Here is a 21,462-nt window from a genome sequence, read left to right on the forward strand (position 1 = left end):
TCCACCAGGCACTTCAGGGATCGGGTTCTGGTCAGCACAGTTGACACTTGCCCTTACCTACTGAGTCATCTTATCAGCCCAAAATCTGAATTTTTAACTTTTGCAAGACAAGATGTATAAATAAATTAATGAAATATCTCTCAGGTTCACCTAAGAGATAAATAAGCCAGAATAGCCAAGATATTTTTAATGTTAGAAATATTAAGGTAAAATATTCTTTAGGATTTTTAAATGTTTTTTAGAAACTTGCCTACATTTTTTGGAATGGTGCTAACATGTAAAAGAGTAAGCATGTGAGTGGAACAGCACAGATTATCCAGAAATAAATTTATGACATCAAATCATTCCCTGTGGATAAAGGTAGCTTTTAAGTAAACTGAAAAGGAATGAGTCATGACTTGAAAGAGCCTGGAAAAGAAATTTCCCCTTCCCACTCTGTGGTAGGCCAAATAGTAAAGTGTTCACACCTGAGTCACCAGACCACTTGTGTATACATCACACAGCCAAGGAAACGTTATAGATTTATTTTTGTGCTCCTTAAGGTAGAACTATTGAGCTGTGGATGTAGATGAGCCTTACCTAGGCACAGGGTCTGTAAAAGCAGAGAATTCTGTAGCTGCAGTAGCAGAGATCCCAAAGGACAGGAAAGACGCTGCAGACAGCTCCAAGCCTCAAAAGCCAGGCTCCGCTTTGGCAGCCCTTGGGGGTGAAGAATCATAGGAAACAGGTTCCCAGAGGCAGGAGACATGCCTCAGGGGTTAAGAGCACTGTCTGCTTTGGCAGGGAACCCAGACTCAGTTCCCAGAACCCACCAGAGCCCACATGAACTCTCACAACCATCTGTAACTCAGATCCCAGGGAAACGTGCTGCCCTGTTCTGGCCTCCATGGCACTGAACATAGAAACGCATACAAACCAACACTCATACACACAATTTTTAATTAGTTTTAAATAGAAGAAATAAGTAGGTCCCCAGATGATCTAAAGACCATGGAAGCTTAGATCTATGGCCATGAGGAACAAATAGATTGTGCCAACCAAGTGGCCCAGGTTAGATAAAGCTGAGTGAGCTTTCTAGAGGAAGAGCGGTTAGCCACACAGCTGTACACATCTGCCAAATCCCTTCAATCAGTGCACTTTGGTCAGTGCCTTTACCACATCGTTGTCCCATTTAAAGAAGCAGTGAGTAGATGTGAGTACAAATTTTAGACTTTCTTCAGTGTTCTAGGAAGAACCCTGTCAACTCTAAGTGATGCACGCATACAGCTTCAATCTGGAGCCTGACTAAATGCCCAACAAGGATCTTGTCCAAAAACTAAAGAGCAGTTGCTGGCAAAAGCCAGGGTTTCTTTTGGCCTGCAGTTTACATCATGTAGTTCATCACGGCAGGAACCTCAAGGCAGCAGGAACTCGAAGCAGTCACTCTCACCTACACTCGTGGACAGATAAAACATATGTCATAAGCATTCCGTTTTCAAACTCGAAGCATAGCTTTCAGTTGCTGGGAATTTGTTCTTCAAAAGTGCTTTATTCACTGTATGATTCTCTGTAAAAGAAAAAGCCACTCAAATGCAAAAGCTCAAGAGAGAAATTTCAGTAAAGTGTGGTACATCTTAAAACAGAACAATACTAAGATATTTAAAAATAAAAGGTGAGTCTATATAAAGTATATAAACTGTCAAAATATGCCATGTAGTGAATAAAGCAAACTGGAGGGCAATTCGTAGAGCAACTTGGAGAGCAAGTGAGAGAGTTTAAGAGGGTGAATGTATGTGTGTGGCCCCATAAGGACATTTAAGAAATAACAAAATGGGGCTCGAGAGGCTGATCCAGTGTTGAGAGAGACCATTCTGCTCTTCCAGAGGACCTGGGTGCATTCCTGAGCACCCAGACTGGGAGGCTCACCGCTGCCTGTAACTCCAGCTACAGGGGATCTGACATACTCTTCTGACTCCCAGAGGCACTGCACTAACATGCACATAGCCACACAGAGACGCACACATATATACAGTTAAACATAAAATAAGGAAACTAAAGCTGCACGGGGGTGGCACACGCCTTTAGTCCCAGCACTCAGGAGGCAGAGGCAGGTGCATCTTTTGGAATTTGAAGCCAGCCTGGCCTCCGGGGTGAATTCCAGGACAGCCAGGGCTACACAGAGAAATCCTGTTTCAGAGGGGAGCAGGGAGAAAGAAACTACTCAAACCAATGGTCGTCATTAACAAAGAGGTCTAGTGATGGGGACAATGTTCCTGAACTGTAGGAGACTAAGCTTCTGTTTAGACCCTCAATTTGTGGTAACTCATTATTGCTGCTTTAGGAAGTGAATGTGCCACCTTGCTAAATATATCCACTGAATCACAGAAAAGGCTTAATGAATGATGGCTGGTCTCCAACTTCTACAGCCCACAAATCCTCTGAATGTACCCCAGACTGGCAGTTTTTCTGCTCATTACTTTTATGGAGTACTCCAAAGCAGCTGCACGACCAGAGGGGGGAGGTGCTGCATGCTTCCTACCTGACAGCCCCACGCAAAACCCTTCACAGCCATTTTCTGGGGAATATGACTGAAAATAGTCAATAAAGGAAACATACAGTTATTCCAATTTGACAGGTCAGGAAACAGGCTTACACAGGAAGGAATCCTCCTTGAAAAGGACAAGCTCAAGTCTGAACTAAAAATCTGTGCTCACAATCCCTTGGCAAGGCAAGGTATACAAAGGGTGATGGTGACTAGAAAAAACATAAAGAGTGAATTTCAAAGTTAAATGAAATTCCTCAAAAACCAACCCAATGAAATTGAAGTATGCACCCATACATGTTACAAGACAAACAAACTTAGACATGGGCCAGGCTACGAGGCATGTTCACAGCTTGCTGATTCCAGATCCCATAGTTTACACACTGGCTGGCATAGGATAAACTATTAGTATTGATGCTTATAGTATAAACCCTTATGCTGACCAATACTCTTCAAAAACAGCTGGTCCTTTAATCTAGAATCTTCCTCTCTCCTTCCTGATACCTCTCATCCTATCTTCCTCTATCCAGATACAGCTCAAAACTGCCTTCCTGCTTTTCGCCCTGGGAGGACTGAGGAGCTGCAGTCTGAGTGCTTGCTCCCATCTCTAGCCATCTATCCTCACAGGTCTGCCCAGCATTACGTCTGTTCTGTCGCTATTAGCAAAGCTTACCAATGTACACCCTTACTAGCTAAACCCATAGCTGTCAGGTATCTCTGGGGATCAGAACTGATTCAGAACAGAAAAAGACAAGGATAAGTTTAAAACAAGCAAAAAGGATTAATTGGAGAAAAAGTCCAGGGGCCACGCTTAGTACCTGGTCAGTGTGCTCAGGCTTAAATAGGCTCTAGAAATTAGCAAAGTGTGTGCCCTCCCAGGAGGGTGGTGCTGATAGACAAAAAAAGATCTGGTCCAAGGGTGACCAAAGTGACAGGCTCACTTCACAGTGTGTTATACCATGCTTGCACTGCCTTCTGTGGGAAAGAATCCACTTGTAGCCCAGCACACACACAGCTTTCGATCTAGATTTCATCCATGCAAATCCTCTCCTGCTACACAAGGATAGTGAGGGAACACAAAACCTCAGAAACATGGCCAAAGGCCTGGCCAAAGGCTACGACTAACCTTGGAATGACTGGAAGTGTTTGTTTCCTTCCCATAACAATCCACTTGCTAATCCACTCGCTGAAGGTGAGGTGGGAGACAAACCTGCGGGGTGGTGATCCATTGTCTTCTCAGACTGCTTGCTTTCTGAATAAAGTGTGATTTTGCGCATCACTTCCTGGGGTCATTGAGATGGGTTCAGTGGGTAAAGACACTTGCCACCAAGCCTGACACCTGAGTTTGACTCCCAAGACCCACTCACATGGTGGAAAGAGAGAACCAGCTCCAGCAAGTTAATCCTCTGACCTTCACTCCTGTGCTATGGCACCTGTGGACTACACACATACCCTCACAAAATGAAAGCCAACCTTTTAATATAAAGATTTGGTTCCTAGTTTTTGCTTATATGACAAGTGGCACAGGCCACTTACAAAGGAGAGGCTCCTGGAAGAGCCTGGAACACGAAGGAGGAGCTCATCCTATTAGACAGAACTGCTGAATCAAGATGGCCAGGAAGCTTGCGTTTGCTGTGATGTGCGTCCTTGTTCTCCTTTCCTCCCGACTACCCTCCTTGTTTCTCAGCCGAGAATCCTGTCAGCTTTGGGTGCTGCCCTCAAGGACAGGGAGACCCAGCGCCGAGCAAACCAAGATTCTACACAAATGGTACCTGACCTTCAAAACTGAGACTGATGAACATAGATTTGCCTTGAGCACAAAAGACACACAGCCCCACCATCTCACCTGTTCATGTAGTTTAGTTAAGCAGAAAAGGATGGAGCTAATTCAAGCAAACTAAGCCCAGGGGATCACAGATAAAGATAATTTACCCTTCCGGATTTTTAACAAAAGAAGAAAACAAGGCCATGTTTGTTTTATGTGCTTTAAGGTCAAGGAAAACGGTCAAGTGCTATTACCATGAAAAGGACCACCATTCTTGGTTTCAACATAGCACCATTTCTCAATCACAGAAGGGCTTGTTTCTCTAGCTCAGTGTTCTTTTTTCAGTCAATGGTTTTTCCGGCTTTGTCTCCCCTATTGATCTCTAGTCGTTACTTAAAAGTGTTATCTTTGCTAAGCGTGTGTGTGTGTGTGTGTGTGTGTGTGTGTGTGTGTGTGTTTTCACCATTTTTGCACGTAAATATTTCTTGTAACATTCTGCACTCTTAGGGAAGCCTGCTGGAAAAGTGGTCATTTTGAAGATAAAGCACTGACTTTTCTTTTTTAAAAGCATTTATTTTTATTTTATGTGCATTGATGTTTTGCCAGCATACGTCTGTGTGAAGTCGAATTCCCTGGAACTGGAGTTACAGACAGTTATGAGCTGCCATGTAGGTGCTGGGAACTGAACCTGGGTCCTCTGGAAGAACAGCCAGTGCTCTTAACCACTGAGCCATCTCCCCAACCCCAAAGCACTGACTTATCAGCTCTGCTTCCCCACCTGGAAAAGTAAAGAGTATCTTATTTTTCACTGCTATTAAAAACAATGGCCAGCTTAAAAAAAAAAAAAGAATTTAAGTATCTATAGTATAAAAGTGCATATACACATATCAACTATAAAAATAAATTTATGTATGATATAGCTCATAATACAGCATTGTGTTAGAAATTTAGGTTCATATGCACATGTTTCAAAATTATCAAATAGATTTTTGGAAATGTGGGAAAAAATAACAACCAGAGCCAGAAGCCAACCTCCAACCTCCACTTCAGTTCTTACGTGTCCTCAGAATCTCTCTGCTGCCCTCAAATAGAACACCTGCAGACTCTTATTTTCATAGCTAAGCGGACTTTCATCCCAAGAAGCAAAGGTAAAATAACAAAAGGGCACTGACCATGGAAATGGGTCTTCGATAGCAACCACAGAAAAAAGAGCCAACCAGCAAAGAGACGTTTAGGCATTCCACAGAAGCAAGGCCTGTTCACCGCGTGTTGGGAAGTTAGGAGAACAGGTGTCCAACCTCAGAAGCCCTACGACTATCTGGTAATGCCTTCATCATGAAACCACTGCGGTCCTGTTAGCGAGCTATAACCGGCTTTTTAAAAAATAAAATATAAGTATCATTTTAAAAGAAAATTGCTCTATGATGCTCTTTATTCATTCCATTTTAGGCTCATCTAAGTCTGTAGCTTGGGGATGTAGCTCTGTGCAGCAGGCTTTGGTTTAAAATTAAAAAAAAAAAAAGACATAGACTCCCATAGTCCTGGGAGTGAACCCTAATTCTGAAAGAGAATGTCACACACACTCACCCATCTTATCTCTTCTAGAGGATTTAAAGACCTAAAAGACACTTAGGCTCAAGAACCCAACCAATCAGTAACATGGGAGAGAAAGCAGCAAGCATGGGAAACTCAGAAATGAAACAGATTTTGGCAAAAAAAAAAAAAAAAAAAAAGAAAGAAAAAAAGAAAGAAATGTTAAAAAAAAAAAAAAGGTGGGGCTTGAGATGGTTGGGGAGTTAAGAGCACTTACTGTTCTTTTGGAGTGCCCACGTTCTTTTCCCAGCATCTACATGGTGGCTCAGAACCATCTGTAACTCCAGTCCAAAGGGATCTAATGGCTTCCGTGGGCACCAGGCACGTGATGTACATACATACATGCAAACAAAATACTCATACACATAAAATTAAAATAAATAAAAATAAATCTTTTAAGAGGCACAAACAGACCAAAATAAAAAGATGAAGACTATCAGAGATGGAAGACAAGGTCTATGTAATGCAGGATTCCAAGAGTGAGAGAAATACTATGTAAGCAGGACCACGATGTCCAAGAATTCACAGCACATTCAATACACTCAGTAAATAGAAGCCACAAACAAGCCAGTGTGAGTATTCCCATATCAGATAAAGTAGCCTGCAAGACAAAATTGGTCTAAGAGATAAAGAAGACAACAGCGTTAAGAGGAGACAGTCTATCAAGATGACTGAATGATTGTGAGTATAGCAAGCCCCAAACATTGGTGCTTCAATTTCATATGACAAATACTAACAGACACAAAAGAGATAAGAACTCAAATTAATAAAATTAGAGATGAAAAGGTATATTTTACAGTAGATACCATTGAAATCCAGAGGATCATTAGGGAATGCTTTAAATTTTTCAGCTCCAAAAGGCTTAAAATCTAGACAAAATGGATAAATCCTGGGGACAGACAGATGACTTACCAAGATAAGATGAAGAGGATATAAGTAATTGTATAAGATCCATAGTGATCCCTGAGGTTCAAATAGTAACAAAGAGTCTTATGAAAAAAGAGAAATCCAAGACTGATTTACTACTGAGTTTCCCCAAACCTTTAAAGGGCTACTACACCAGCTGGGCATGGTGGCACACACCTTTAATCCCATCTCTCGGAAGACAGAGGCAGGTGGATCTCTGGGAGTTTGAGGCCAGCCTGGTCTACAAAGCCAGTTCTAGGACAGCCAGAACTACATAGAGAAACTGTCTCAAAAAACAAAAGTGGGGGAGGGGAGCTAATACACCAATGCTCCTCAAACCGTTGCTCCATAAAATAAAAAGGGAAGGAACACTCCCAAACTTATTCTATGAATCTAGTATTACTCTGATACCAAAAATAAATAAAAACACAAAGAAGACTATGCACCAATTTCCCTGACAAACACAGATGCAGACTTTCTCAATAAAATGTTTGCAAGCTGAATCAACACGTTAAGAAAAAAATGATCAAGTTGGTTACATCCCCAAAATGCAAGGATGGTTCAACATACACAAACCAGTAAGTGTGATACAGCCGATAATCTTAACACCAGAAATTACACGATTGCCTCAACAATGTAGAAAATTCTTTAAAGTTCAACATCCATTTATGTTTAAAAGCCCTACATAAATAGATGAAGCATATAATAAAAGCTATTATAATATACTAAGTGAGGGGAAGTTGAGAACAATTTCTCTTGAATCTGGAATGAGAAAAGGTCACTCATTCTCTCTACTGTCATACATAGTGTGTAAATTCTCAGCTGCAGTGGTAAGAAAAGAGTTACAAATGGGGATGAAGAATCGTAATTTTCCTATTTGTAAGCAGCATCATTCTATACTTGAAATTTTCTACCAGAGCACTCTTTTGTTTTGTTTTGTTTTTGTTTTTGTTTTGTTTGTTTGTTTTTGGTTTTTCGGGACAGGGTTTCTCTGTGTAGCCTTGGCCATCCTGGACTCACTTTGTAGACCAGGCTGGCCTTGAACTCACAGCGATCCACCTGCCTCTGCCTCCCGAGTGCTGGGATTAAAGGCATGTGCCACCACGCCTGGTTTACCAGAGCACTCTTATACCTGGTAAATACTAACACTCTTATACCTGGTAAATACTCTCAGCAAAGTAGGACACAAAATCAACAGACAAACTCAGTAGCTTTTCTACATAACAATGGTGAAAAAAAAGAAACAAAAGAAAAAATAAACCAGAGGTTTTTGGTTTTTTTTTGGGGGGGGGGGTCAATTCACAATGCTTCAAAACTAAAAAATATAAAAATAAGAATAAACCTATCCAAGGAGGTAAAAGATCTTTATAATGAATATTTTGAAACACAAGAAAATACCAGCAGATGGAAAGACAGCGCATGACCATAGATTGGCGGAAGAGTGGATATTGTTGTACTACTGAAAGCAATCTACAGATTCAATGCAATCCTAATCACGGTCCCAACACACTTCAGAGAAATAACAAAAAATCCAAACATTGATATGGAAGCACAAAAGACCCTGAAAAGCCAGAGCAAACTGGTAGCACAATAAACAATGACATAAATACCATCAAAATATGTGGCTCAAAAATAATACGGTACTAGCCCCCAAACAGCACACAGAGCAGCTGATTAGAACTGGGGACTCATTATCAAGACACAGCTGCTGCCACCTAATTTCTGGCAAACATGTACATTGAAACCAAAGTTCCACAAATGGTGCTGAGAAAACTCTGTGTGTGTGTGTGTGTGTGTGTGTGTGTGTATTCCCATGTAGACCTGTGTAACTAAATCTCCTTCTCTCACCATGTTAAAAAATAATCAATTCAAAATATCTCACTAACAGGCTAATATAAGCCTTGGCACTCTGAAAGGCAAAGAGTTTCTGAAATGAGCTCCAATAACTGAAGAAATAATTGCATTATTAACAGATAGGATTGAATGAAATTGAAATGCATCTGCACAGCCAAAGAAATAATCAGAAGAGTGAAAACCTACGGACTGGGAGAAAATCTTCATCAACTATACAAATATGAGAAGAAATAATAATTAATTTATACTAGAAATATCTAGTAGAAAACTCCAAAATTAAGTTTATGTGTATGAGTGTTTTGTCTACATATATGAATTGCATTGCGTGTGTGATCAGTGCCCAAGAAGACCAGAAGAGGGAGTCAGAGGCCCAGAAACTGGAGTTAGAGCCATTGTGAGCCACCATGTGGGTCAGAGACCCTGAGCCACATCCAAGAGCAAGAAAGAAGTGCTGCTAACCTCTGAGTCATCTCTTTAGCTCCCAGAGCTCCAAAAATTAAACACACACACACACACACACACACACACACACACACACACACGCCAGCCAATCAACAAATGAGCAAATGAATTGGACACCGTCCTTCAGGAAAACACGAATTAAAACTACATTGATATTCCATTTCACTCCAGTCAAGAAAATACTTGACAGCGAAAACTGGTAAAGATGTGGGTAGGGTTAGTGGTGTCTGTGTAAAGTGGTGGTGCAGCCATAGCAGAAATCAGTGTGGACTGTGGACTCAAAAAACTAAAAAGAGAACTACCATATGATCCAGATGCTTGTACATTCGTATTTATTGCTGCAGTGTCCAAGATACACAATCAGCCCTGACATTCATCAAGAGATGTGAATAAAAAAATGTGGCGTATATACACAAATTGAGTTCTACTCATCCATTGAGAATCACACTACATCATTTGCATGAAACTGAATGGAACTTGGAACTAAGTAAAACAAAATTAGCCAGACACACATGTACAATCTAAATTTAACACACACACACACACACACACACACACACACACACACACACACAGACTTTTTTTTCTTTTTTCTTTTTTCTATTTGGTTTTTCCAGACAGGGTTTCTCCATGTAGCCTTGGCTGTCCTGGACTCACTTTGTAGACCAGGCTGGCCTCGAATTCACAGTGATCCACCTGCCTCTGCCTCCCGAGTGCTGGGATTAAAGGTGTGCGCCTCCACTGGCCGGCTGTATAAAAACTCTTAAACCCAGGCTGGAGAAATGGTTCAGAGGCTTAAGAGCACTTAACTCCCAGCAACCACAGGGAGATCTGGTGCCCTCTTCTGGCAAGCAGGTATACATGCAGGCAGAACACTGTATGCATAAGTAACTACATAAATAAATCTTTAAAAAAAAAAACTCTTAAGGCCCTGTGTACACTAAAAATTCTCATGAACTACTGAGATGAAACTATTTTCTTATATGTACAATCTAGATTTCTCTGTATATGAATACGTGAAACACGGGGCGGGGCGGGGACTCTGAGGGGAGCAGAGACAAGCAAGGGGGACACAAGTATGTATAGTAATATTCATGTCATCATGAAATCCATTGTTTGATGCAGATTTTCTTAAACAATATTTTTAAGACACACAGGCAAAAAGGAAATCACCCCGCAATCCTACAAAACAGACCTGGTAGAAAAACAGTTAAAAACAAAAGTCTGATCCCTCTACAATAAGGTACTTTCTAGAAAGCACCAAAACTGGTCGTTCAACAAAAGACCGTGCCAGCAGGGTAATAGTCTTTCCTCAAAATCAAAAAGATGTCTGCCACACGAAAAGCTGAAAACAGCAGGAGATAAATACTGGTGTAAGGGGCTCAGGGTCTCCGGGTCCCAGCTCACCCTCCCCCGACCCCACAGCTAAAGAAGCGGTGATTAGGACTGTTGAGCTGAAGCAGGTTTCCCGCCCCGCGCCGCCGCTTGCAGATTTCACAGCCCCCTCTTCCTTCTTTTTAAATTTTTCTATTTTTTTTCCCCCAAGTTGCATATTTCCGTAAGAACTGTCCCTAGGCAGCAGCAGAACCCCAGCTTGCTTGCCTCTGAGAAACGCCTCCAGCAGGGAGCAGAGGTGGCGGACCAGCGAGTCCCCAGCAGGCCGGTTACAAGTGCGCAGAGCCCCCAGCTCCCCCACCCCCGCCCGCTCCCCGAGGGCAGGAGTGAGGGATGGGGCCGGAGGATGAGCTAGGCAATGCCCCGCCAAGCAGCGGCCTGAGCCCCGCGCTTCTGCGCAAACCGCCCCGCGACTCGGGTCGGCCGCGGAGAGTGGGCCGCGGAGGCCGCGGGGATGGAGGGCAGAGGCCTCCCCCTAAGGGGTCAGCCCGCGCCCCGCGCTCCCCGCCGATTGCCTGCCGCTCCCGCTGCCCCGCGGCCGCACACCTCGAGCCAGGCTGTGCCGCGAGGCGCGTCCGCCGCGGTGCGGCCCGGAGCCGCCCCCCCCCACTACTACTACCCCTCCCGGGGGAGGGGGTGGTCCCCGCAGGGAAAGCTCCGCTGGGCCGCGCCGCCCTGGCCGTGTCGCCGCGCGCGCGACCTCCCCGCGCCAGGCCGCGGTCCCGGGTGGACGACCCCGCGGGGACCTCGGGGACTCGCGGCCCGCAAAGCCCCAGGTACACACACACACACACACACACACACACACACATCAGCTACGCACCTTGCCGCGCGTGGGCCCCACACGGTCCGGGGCCGCCGCCGCCTCCTCGGCACGCGCGCAGGTGACACGGAGGCCCTGCGTTCCGGGCCCGGGGCGAGGCGAGGGGCTGCTTCCAGCGGCTCGTGCGGGACAGGCTGGGGGAGCGCAGCGCAGGCCGAGTCCGCGCTCCCACGCGGCTGCGGGGCCCCGAGAGCCGTCACGTGTCGCCGAGCGGCGGGAGAAGAAGGTGTCGCCTTTGCTCCGAGGATCGGGTCGCGTCCCGCACCGCCGCGCGGGAGAGGCCCCGGGCGTGGAGGCCCGACCTCCGGGCCCGGGAGCTTCGAGCCAGGAGCTCGGGGCCGCGGCATGGGGCCCCGTCGAGAGCAGCGTCTCCTCGGAGGCCAGCGGCGGCCGGCGGTCGTGGAAGCCATCGCTCAGCACGCACGGGGGTAGCGCGCTTCCGTCGGGGCCGCCCGCGTCGTCCCCTCAGACGCCGACGACGACGTCGCACTCACCGCGCGCCCGACGCGCGGTCCCCGGAGGTCGGGAGCGGACGGGGCAGCGAAGCACCGAGCTGCGCGAGGCTCGTCGCCTCCGTCATGCAGGATTCCTGTCACGCGGGCAGGAGCCGTCCAGGCACCTGGCAGAAGGGCCACGGAGTCCCGAGGGCGCGGTGCGGTCGCTCCGAAACTCTCGGAAACCGGGATGCGCACTCGCCCCCCACCGGGTGGTCCTGGCGACTGAGGGGACAGGAATCACGTTCCCACCCTCGGGGGGGAGAGGGGAGGGGGGAGGGGGCGCTCCCGACCCAATCAGAGGGCGCGGCCGCTGCACGCCGCCTCCCGGTGGCTCACGGGCCTCCTTGGGACAGCGCCCAGGGGTGCGTCGAAGGGCGGAAGACAAGAGCCCGGGGGAGGCGGAGGGACCGAGGCCCAGGGAACACCTCGGTCCTTCCCAGCACACCTCCCTACTAGCAGCCTCCTTCTGGTCTTCTCCCATTCCAATGCCCCCAAACGTGTGGCACCATTTCCCCCTTAAAGTCCTTCGGTGACACTCCATTGCCTATAGCTGGGCCGTTAGACTGCAGTGTTAGAGGGTCCCAGGCACAAAGGCGGTCCTCTAGTACCCCACCCCCACCCCGTTACGTGGTATTTTTAAAATACTGGTGCTTGGCTTTTTTTTTTTTTTTCTGATATGAGGTATATCTCGAGCGTGTTTTTTTTAAGCCTTCCAAACAATTATATCATAAAGTTAAAAAAAAAAAACTTTTTTCAGACTCTTGCTGGTTCCAGATATTGCTAGTCCTTTCATTTTAAAGAGGCTTTATGAATCGTTCCTTGCTCTAACTTGTTTCCGTACACCCTACCCCATTTGTTCAACTTCATAATCTCCACTTCCAAAAGGCGCAGTGCGTTTCCTACATTGCAGAGGGTGTATGAGATTAAAATGTGCCTCCGTGCTTTTCCATCAATTTCCATAGCTTCTCTAACTCTTGCCACTTTCCCCTTTAATAGACTCTTCAAAAGTGTCACATAAGCAGATTTTGCTTTTCAAAGTTATTTTTTAAAGTTTTATGAAAATATTGGTACTGTTGAAAAAGCAAACCCCTGCTGCCCTCCTAGCTAACTCCCCCGAGGGAGTCACCTTTATGTCTTTTGATGTTTATTTAGTAGCTGTGTTCATGTCTGCAAATGCGTTTGATTGCTACTTGTTGGGATATTTCTTCCCGGTTTTATACGCTATCCCTATCCGGTAAATACTTTGAGACTGCTTACCAAAAAACCCTCATCCTTAGTATTCTAGTTTGTCTGGGTATAAAATTCAGGATCAGAAATCATTTACTCGAGGGACTTCTAGCTCCGAGAGTTGTTGAAACTGCTGGAAACATTCTATTACTGGATTCTTTTATTTTTTATTTTTTCTCTATTCTGGAAACCTACGGAACTTCCTTCTTCAGTGTTTTGAAGTTACACGATGCTTTGCAGAACTGTGGGCCCCCTTGTCTATGCCACTGGCTACTGGGTGCCTTCTTTCATTCTTAGCAGTCAAGCTTCTGAATTAACTTGGTTATTTCTTCTCCGGTTTCATTATTTTCTCCTCCTGCCGGTCAGACAGTGGACTTCCAGAATTGCCCTACACCGTTCCTTAGTTTTCAAATCACCATTGTCCTGGTTCACATTTTTTGGTTTTGTTTTGTTTTGTTTTGTTTTATTCTGCTCTTATGTGTTTGTTCAACACAGGGTCTCACTATGTAGCCTTGGCTAGCCTGAAACTCACTCTGTAGATGAGGCTGGCTTTGTACTCACAGAGACCTGCCTGTCTCTACTCTAGTTTATAAGCAACTTTATTTTCCAGTTCATCTTAATGACTATCTTTTATACCAAACTTTTACTTTTCCAAGAACTCTTTATACTGTGAGCATTTCTTTGTCGGCTTGCATTTTCTTTTCATGGTTGCATAGCTTTCCTCATCTCCCCCTAGGAACGTATGGCCCTTCATTCTTCCCCTGCATACTGTTCCTCGGGACCCTCTTTATATTCGTGTCCTTTGTTTCATTATGCTTCCTGTGGCCTCTCAGCCCATGTCTATTACCCTTGATAACTAGGGAGCGGGATGCTGGCCAATAGAGAAGAGAGTGAATAAACTGATGCATTTGTTCCTTGGGGAACCTCCATGCAACCCTTTAGGCTGGCCGCCAGAAATGTTAAATGGCAGAGGTCTAGGTGGGGCTGTGTACAGAGCCACTTTTGAGTGGTAGCATTTGTTAATGTATTTTTAACTAGAGGTGGGTATGTGCGCTGTGTGCCTAAGAGTGTAGGTGCTCACAGACAGCAGAAGACAGCATCAGATCTCTGGAGCTGGAGTTACAGTGGGTAGGACAGGGGTGCTTGGAGCCAAACTCTGACCCTCGGCAAAAGCAATACACACTCTTAACCTCTAAGCCATTTCAGCAGCCCCAGTATGCTACTAATTTTTTTTTTCCTGAAAGAAACAATGACAAGAAAACCAAAAGTTGTGGTGCTTGGCTACCTGAAAGCAGCATAGTGGAGTAACAAGGGCTGAGGCAAGCGAGGCTTCTTTACAAACACGGTATTTAACATAGTTGTAGCTTTGGACCCATCCACGCTTTTAACATAATTTTAAAAAAACATATTTTGATTTCTAAAAGTATTTCCAAACATTGAAATTGGACCGTTGACCAAGGACCAAGGAACATTGAAAACCAACAGAGATAAATGAACTTAACCCTAGCCAAGTGGGTGGCATAACAGCGTGGCAGTTACCTGCGACTTAAAGCACTGATAAATGCAAGCTTCTGAGAGGCTGGGGCATGAGGATCCCATGAGCTAACAAGTTTAAGACCAGCCTAGTCAAATAAACCTCATTTCAAAAACTAAGATGAAATCTAAAAGGAGGCAATTGTTACATTACAAGACTTTTAAAATACTTTGGGGAGTGAAATCGTAATATCCTCTGTAACCCTAACATTTTACTTTATACATGGGACACTGTTATACTCAGCAAGAGTCTATCAGATTGTAAAGAGAGTCCATGAAAGAGAAAGGGGTAAGAATCCATGAATTTTATGTCTCTCTCTCTCTCTCTCTCTCTCTCTCTCTCTCTCTCTCTCTCTCACACACACACACACACACACACACACACACACGTTAAAAAATAATCAACCAAGAGGCCAGTGAGATGGCTCAGTGGGTAAAAGTTCTCGCAGCCAAGCCTGACGATCTGACTTCAAGCACTGGTAAACACAGGATGCAAGAGAAGAACTGACTCCCACAAAGAGGGAAGGAGTCACATCTGGAGAGAAAGGAGAGGGAGAGGACGGAGGGGTAACTCCACTAGAGTATAAGACAGTTAGTGACAACATGCCTGACAAAATACCTCCCGTTGACCTTGAGTCCCGATTCAAACAAATTAAATGTAAAAATAAAAGTTAAGACAGTCAAAGAGACTGAACACAGGTGATTTCTTTCTACATATTAAAGAAGTATTGTTAGTTGGGTTATATGTGATAATAGCATTATGGTGATTTCCATTGTGTGTGTGTGTGTGTGTGTGTGTGTGTGTGTGTGTGTGTGTGTGTGTGTTCAGGTACCCATGGAGGCTGGAGGCATCAGATCCTGCTAGAACAGGCCTTACAGAGGATGGCAAGCCTCCTGACACGTGTGCTCTTAACCACTGAGCCACCTCTCCTACCCCTCTCATGATATCGTCAAGATGTTTTGTTTTGTTTTGTTTCTGTCAGAAATGTGCCTTTTTTTTTCTTAAAAGCAATGCAATGATGGTTATATTGTGCTGAGTGTTGGGTTCAAATACTTACGAGGGCTTTCAAGACGGCTCAGTAATCAAAGGCACCTGCTGATAAGCCAGACGTGAAGCCTGTCCCCATCCCACACGGTGGAGAGAGAGCCAGCTCATAAAATTGTCTTCTGATCACCGAGTGTTCTTCGCCCCGTGAATAAATGTTTAAAATTAAAATACTTAATCAGAATAGGTGAAACAAGGTCAGCTAAGGCAGGTAAGTGCCAAGGCTGAGTAACAGCTGGGCTGTGGGGGGTGGGGGGCGGGGGGTCACTGTCTAGTAGACAACAGCTCCTTAGCCACTGTCTAGCTTTCTACTGTTTCAGTCACCCGTGACCAACCATAAAAAATATTAAATAAAAATTCCAGAGATAAACTTCATAAAGGTTTAAATTGGGCCCCGTTCAGCATGATGAAATCTTGGACCATCCTGTTCCATCCAGCACAGAGCATGAATCATCTCTTTGTCCACGCTGTACTCACTGCCCGTCCTTCAGGCACTTAGTCTCCCTTCTGGCTATCAGCCTGGCTCTCAAGGCCCTCAGAGCTTGTACTCAAGTAGTCCTTATTACACTTAATCATAGCCCCAAAGCACAAGGAAGGGATGTCAGCAATTTTCCGATATGTCAAAGCAAAGACATAAACTGTTCCCTTTAAATGAAAAGATATATAAAGTCTTCACCTAAGATGAGAGAGACGGGGGTGGGGGGGAGGGAGGGGATGTCAAAGTTGTTAGGATTGACAGAACAACTTTCTGTGGTTGCAGTTGTGAAGAAGGAAAAGAAAATTCGTGCTATTGTTGTGGTCACATCTCAAACTGCCAGTGTTACAGCCTCTGTGTGTGACAAACAAGTGCAGGAGTTAGTGAAGATGGAAAATGCATTAAATCTGTGCATAGGTGTAGTTCAGCAATACCGGCAGATTCAGACATCTGCCTGAGGGTCTTGAGACGTCACTATGTATTTCTCTGTACTTGTCTTAATTTTTCCATAATGAAAATATTTTGTGACTGCAGGAACCAGTCTGCCCATAGAGCACTTTCTGCATACGCATAAAATCTGGATTCAGTCCCCAGAACCCATGTTTTAGAAGCCCAGTATAGGGGAGTCCACTTATAATCCCAGTGCTGGGGAGAGAGACAGGCAGATAGGGAGATACATGGAGAGAGATACCTGAAGCTCACCTACCTGCCAACCTAGCCTACACTGCAAGTTCTCTATCAGTGAAAATCCCTGGTGTTAAAAGTCGGGGGGATGAGGCCTGAAGAGCAGCACCATAACACCCAAGACTGACCTCTACCTTCCATGTGCACACTCACCACACACGTGTGTACACACACAAGAAGAGAGGTGTTGTTGTTGTTGCTGGTTGTGGTTTTGGTTGGTTGGTTTTAGATTTTTTGTTTGTTTGTTTGTTTGGTTGGTTGGTTGGTTTTGGTTTTTTGACACAGGGTTTCTCTGTGTAGACCTGTCTGTCCTTGACTCACTCTGTAGACCAGGCTGGCCTCGAACTCACAGAGATCCACCTGCCTCTGCCTCCCGAGTTCTGGGACGAAAGGTATCCTGGTGGTGCTTTTTGGGTTGCTTTGGTTTGCTGTTGTCGTCGTCGTCGTTTTGTTTTAGAATAGTGGATTTAAAGATGATCGGCAATCAGGAATATCTGGCACCAGTGATTCTCACAAGACCATCTTGTGAAGCAAGCCAGCCCTAGCCCTCAAGCCTCCCCCCTCCCCCCCCACCCCCCCCCACCCCGCTGCGTACCAGCTACCGTTCTCACACCCGAGGCTTTGTTGCTGTTGCCATCTCTGCTGGCCTCCCCCTTGATAGCCTTAGGGATTCCTTTACTAGGGGCTGAAGACTTAGCTGGGGGTGGGGGTGCTTAAAGCACTCACTGTGCAACAGTGAGGACTGGGGTGCAGATCCCCAGCATCCACATAAATGCTGAGCAAATGTGGCGGCCTGTCTGTAATCCCAGCGCCAGTGTAGATAGTGTTCTTAGAGCAGGCTTGTGGTCTAGATTAGATACAGATTCAGCAGGAGACTTCAATATACAAGGTGCAGAGCAACTGAGGAGACACTAAACATCAGCCTCTGGCCTCCACACATAAATGCACACACATGCAAATACACTCACATACATACAACGTGTGTACCCAACACGCATGAAAACATTCTGACCAGGAATGGTGGTATACACCTGTAGTCCCAGCCCTTAGGGGTCAGTGGCAGGGAGATGCGGAGCTTAAGTGAATTTGAGATCAACGTGGCTCTCTGAGACTCTGTCTCAAAAATAAGAATTAAAACGGAAGCTCAGGGTGTCCCGGTTGATAAAGTGCTTGCTGCACACACATGAGGACTTGAATTCAAGCCCTGGCACCACATAAAAGCAGCATGGTGACACACATCTATAACTCCAGGCAGGTGGGTGGCCTCCCGAGGCTCACTGGTCACCCAGCCCAGCCTCATCATGAGCCCCAGGTCCCAGGAAGAATCTATTGTGCATGAAACAAGAGGAGAGAGTCCTGAAGAGGTCACACCCGAGGTCGACCTCTGGCCTCCACATCCACGGGCACACACATGCTTGTGTACCCACATATACATGAACACACACACACACTGGAGATAAACACACGTGCACATAAATACACAAGCAAAAAAAAATGCCTTTATATAGTTGTAATGGGACACGAAGAGGGAAAAGCTCAAATATCTGTGTTCATTCCACTACTGTGGTCTTGTTTCTTTCTAAGCGGTTGAGAGATCTGCCTTTGCCGAAATGCGCTCCATTATGTCAGCACGTCGCTCCTGCCCACCACACACTCCTACGCCTGGGCCCAGCTCAGCTTTTGGGCCTCAGATTGCAAAGACGAAAACAAGGTTGAGTCATCGGGGCAGCTGCCCATGTTACTCACACCACTGAGAAGCCTGAAACATTGGAAAGCTGACAAGATGGCGGTGGCTGTAGCCGGCAAATTGCGAGAGTTTTGTGGAGGGCCAGAGAGCGTGTTTAATTGGGAGGACAGGGACAGATTCCCTAGCGGCAGATGGTGGCCCCCTGCCCCTCGGAGCAGAGGGTCCTGCTAGACAGAGGGCTCTGCTCGCACTGCATGCACAGAGGCTGGTAGCGTGCGAATCACGGTCTGAGGAAAATCCCGTAGCCCCGCCCCTACAGGAGACGCCATTATTCCAGGGCTCTTCCTCTTTGACTGTGCTCGTGCATTGTGCTTACTGTCCACCACAGGCTGACTGAACAGGCTGAAAGACCATGTTTAGAGTCTTTGGAGACTTGTCATGCAAGCACGATGACCTGAGTTCGAATCCCCAGTTGCGCATGACAAGGCACATTTATAAATCCCAGTGCTGAGGAGGCAGAGATGGGCAGGTCACTGGAGCTCACTGGCCACCCAGCCTACCCAAATCGATGAGCTCCAGGTTCAATAAGGGACCCTGTCTCAAAAACTAAGGTGGAGAGAGAGAAAGATACCCAATGTCAACCTCTGGTCTCCACAGGCACAGGTATGCACTCTCTTGAACACACAAACACATATGCATATATAACCCACACCCATGTACCCCCACACAGAAACACACACACACACACATACACACACGCATGCGCGCACGCGCACTGCATACACAAAACATGGATTTGAAACTCAGTAAATGACTCAACTCAGTCCCATAGACCTCCATTCTGAGTCTCTGCCTCACCTCTTACTGCATAGTGTCTTGTGACCACATTCCTGCCTACATACCCTTCTGTTTTTCCACTTATGAATAACTAAAGAATAGTAAGATTTGTTTAATAACCTTGGCTTAATAAAAATAGGCAAACAATCTTAGAAATATATGTGTGTTTAGAAAAACATTGTCAGAAACAATGAAAACAAGTAATAATTGAGGCATGCTATGACGGCCACTATAGCAGGTGAGAAACACAGTCTCAAACCTACATTCCCAGATAGATCACCGAGTAGACACTTAAGAACACGATCAGAGGCCAGGCGTGGTGGCGCCCACCTTTAATCCCAGCCCTTGGGAGGCAGAGGCAGGCAGATTGCTGTGAGTTCAAGGCCAGCCTGGTCTACAAAGCAAGTCCAGGACAGCCAAGGCTACACAGAAAAACTTTGTCTTGAAAAACAAAATAAAAAAAATAGAATTAAATAAAAAAATATATAATTAAATTCCCTGGGTGTGTGTGTGTGAGAGAGAGAGAGAGAGAGAGAGAGAGAGAGAGAGAGAGAGAGAGAGAGGTGTGCACACATACATATGTGGAAGCCAAAACTTGGGGTTGTTAACCCGTCTTATTTGAGACAAGGTCTCTCTAAGTCTGAAACTCACCTATTCAGAAAGGCTAGCTAGCTAGAAAGGCCCAGGGGTCCTCCTGTTTCTGCTGCCTCAGTACTGGGATCACAGTCACACCACAGTGCCAGCTTTTGTGTGGGTCTAAGGATGGGAACTCAACTCCTCTTGTTTGGGCAACAGGCGCTTTGCCAAATGAGCCATTGCTCGAGTCCGAGAGTTAGATGTGCACTTTATCCAGAGAGCTGGCAGTCTGAGAAGTGAGTGGCTTCATACCTGATGCACTACTGTCCTGCATTGCTTCTCTAGCCAGCAAGTTATACAGGGACTGGGGGCTACAAAGGCAGCCAGTCGCTCTGGGCTTCAGTTTGCCCCTGCGGTCAAGAGGTCAGCCCTGTTTCTGAGATCTGGATCCTTGTGTTTTTCTCATCATCCATTGCGTTCTTTCCTTATCGTGTGGATGCTTGGGCTCAGGCACATCTTGAAACATTAAATCAAGTTAGTTCCGCCCTTGTACTCCTCCAGGGACATCTAACCTTGGACAGAAGTTAGCTCAGAACCAACAAACCACGGACAATGCATACATGCTAAGCTAAGCTGCTGACAGGGTACCTGCTGATAACATTCTACAATGTGGAGTGCAAATGTGACATTATAAAGCAGAGTATAAACATGTCCCTGACCCCTTTTATTCTGCACTGTCAAGAGTAATTCTTAAATGATGTGTGTCCTGAGAAGGGTGGAATCCTGTCACCAAGCACCTGGTGGGTTGTCACCATGACTTTTTTTTTTTTTTTTACCACTGAGCGAATTGTCCTGCACACAGACATGCACGTCAGAGTATACCATATATGTAACAGCCAGCAAGCCCATTTAGTTAGAAAATGCCCAAAGTATGTCCATGTCTGACACAAGCATTGTAAGCAGAATAGAAGAAGGAGCCAGAGTTAGGCGACATTAGCTACGTGTCAGGTAAGCCTTTCCCCTTCAGTTACCTCAGGAAAGGCTGGCTGTGAGGTGAGACCAGGTTGGCCTCAGGTACGTGGGCCTCTCGCTTTAGTTTCCCAAGCACCAGGATTGCAGGCAGGCGCGGTCAGATACAGTGGGGCTCTCCTCCAGCCTGAAAGATCCCCACTTGTCTTGGAACAACATTCTTTCGGAGGGATCGCCGATTAACCATCTGGTGTTTGATGCGAATTGTCCCTCATTGCCAGGGCCAGGATGAGATCTCTCCTAGCTGGTCTCATTTGGTCCCCCAGTGTGTGCATGTGTGTGTGTGTGTGTGTGTGTGTGTGTGTGTGTGTGTTAAGAGGAGCTATGAATGACTAATGCCAAGGAATTAATGAGAAAAAACCCTTTGTGGCCAATTTTAAGCAACTAAACAATATAGGAGTAAATCTTAAGTCAAAGGTAACTGGAGTCTTTGTGTGAGTGTGTGTGTGTGTGTGTGTGTGTGTGTGTGTGTGTGTGTGTGCGCGCGCGCACACGCGCCCTATAAGTCATGTCCTAGAATCTTCAACTAAATGAATAAACAGCATTGCTTGGG

General features: G+C 45.7%; 1 protein-coding gene across 3 annotated transcripts in view; it reads right to left on the reverse strand.

Moving 5' to 3' along the window:
- The window catches only part of TRANK1 (tetratricopeptide repeat and ankyrin repeat containing 1), a 78,010-nt gene extending 65,953 nt beyond the window's left edge, over positions 1-12,057 (reverse strand). For all 3 annotated transcript variants that reach the window (XM_084754806.1, XM_084754807.1, XM_084754805.1), the window contains exon 1: positions 11,320-12,057. In XM_084754806.1, coding sequence (XP_084610932.1) covers positions 11,320-11,729 — 410 coding nt within the window. In that variant the 5' untranslated portion in view covers positions 11,730-12,057. The remainder of the gene's footprint in view (positions 1-11,319) is intronic.
- Between the last annotated feature and the right edge of the window lie 9,405 nt (positions 12,058-21,462).

Source organism: Acomys minous (assembly GCF_964271855.1).
Source record: "Acomys minous genome assembly, chromosome: 13".
NCBI lineage: Eukaryota > Metazoa > Chordata > Mammalia > Rodentia > Muridae > Acomys > Acomys minous.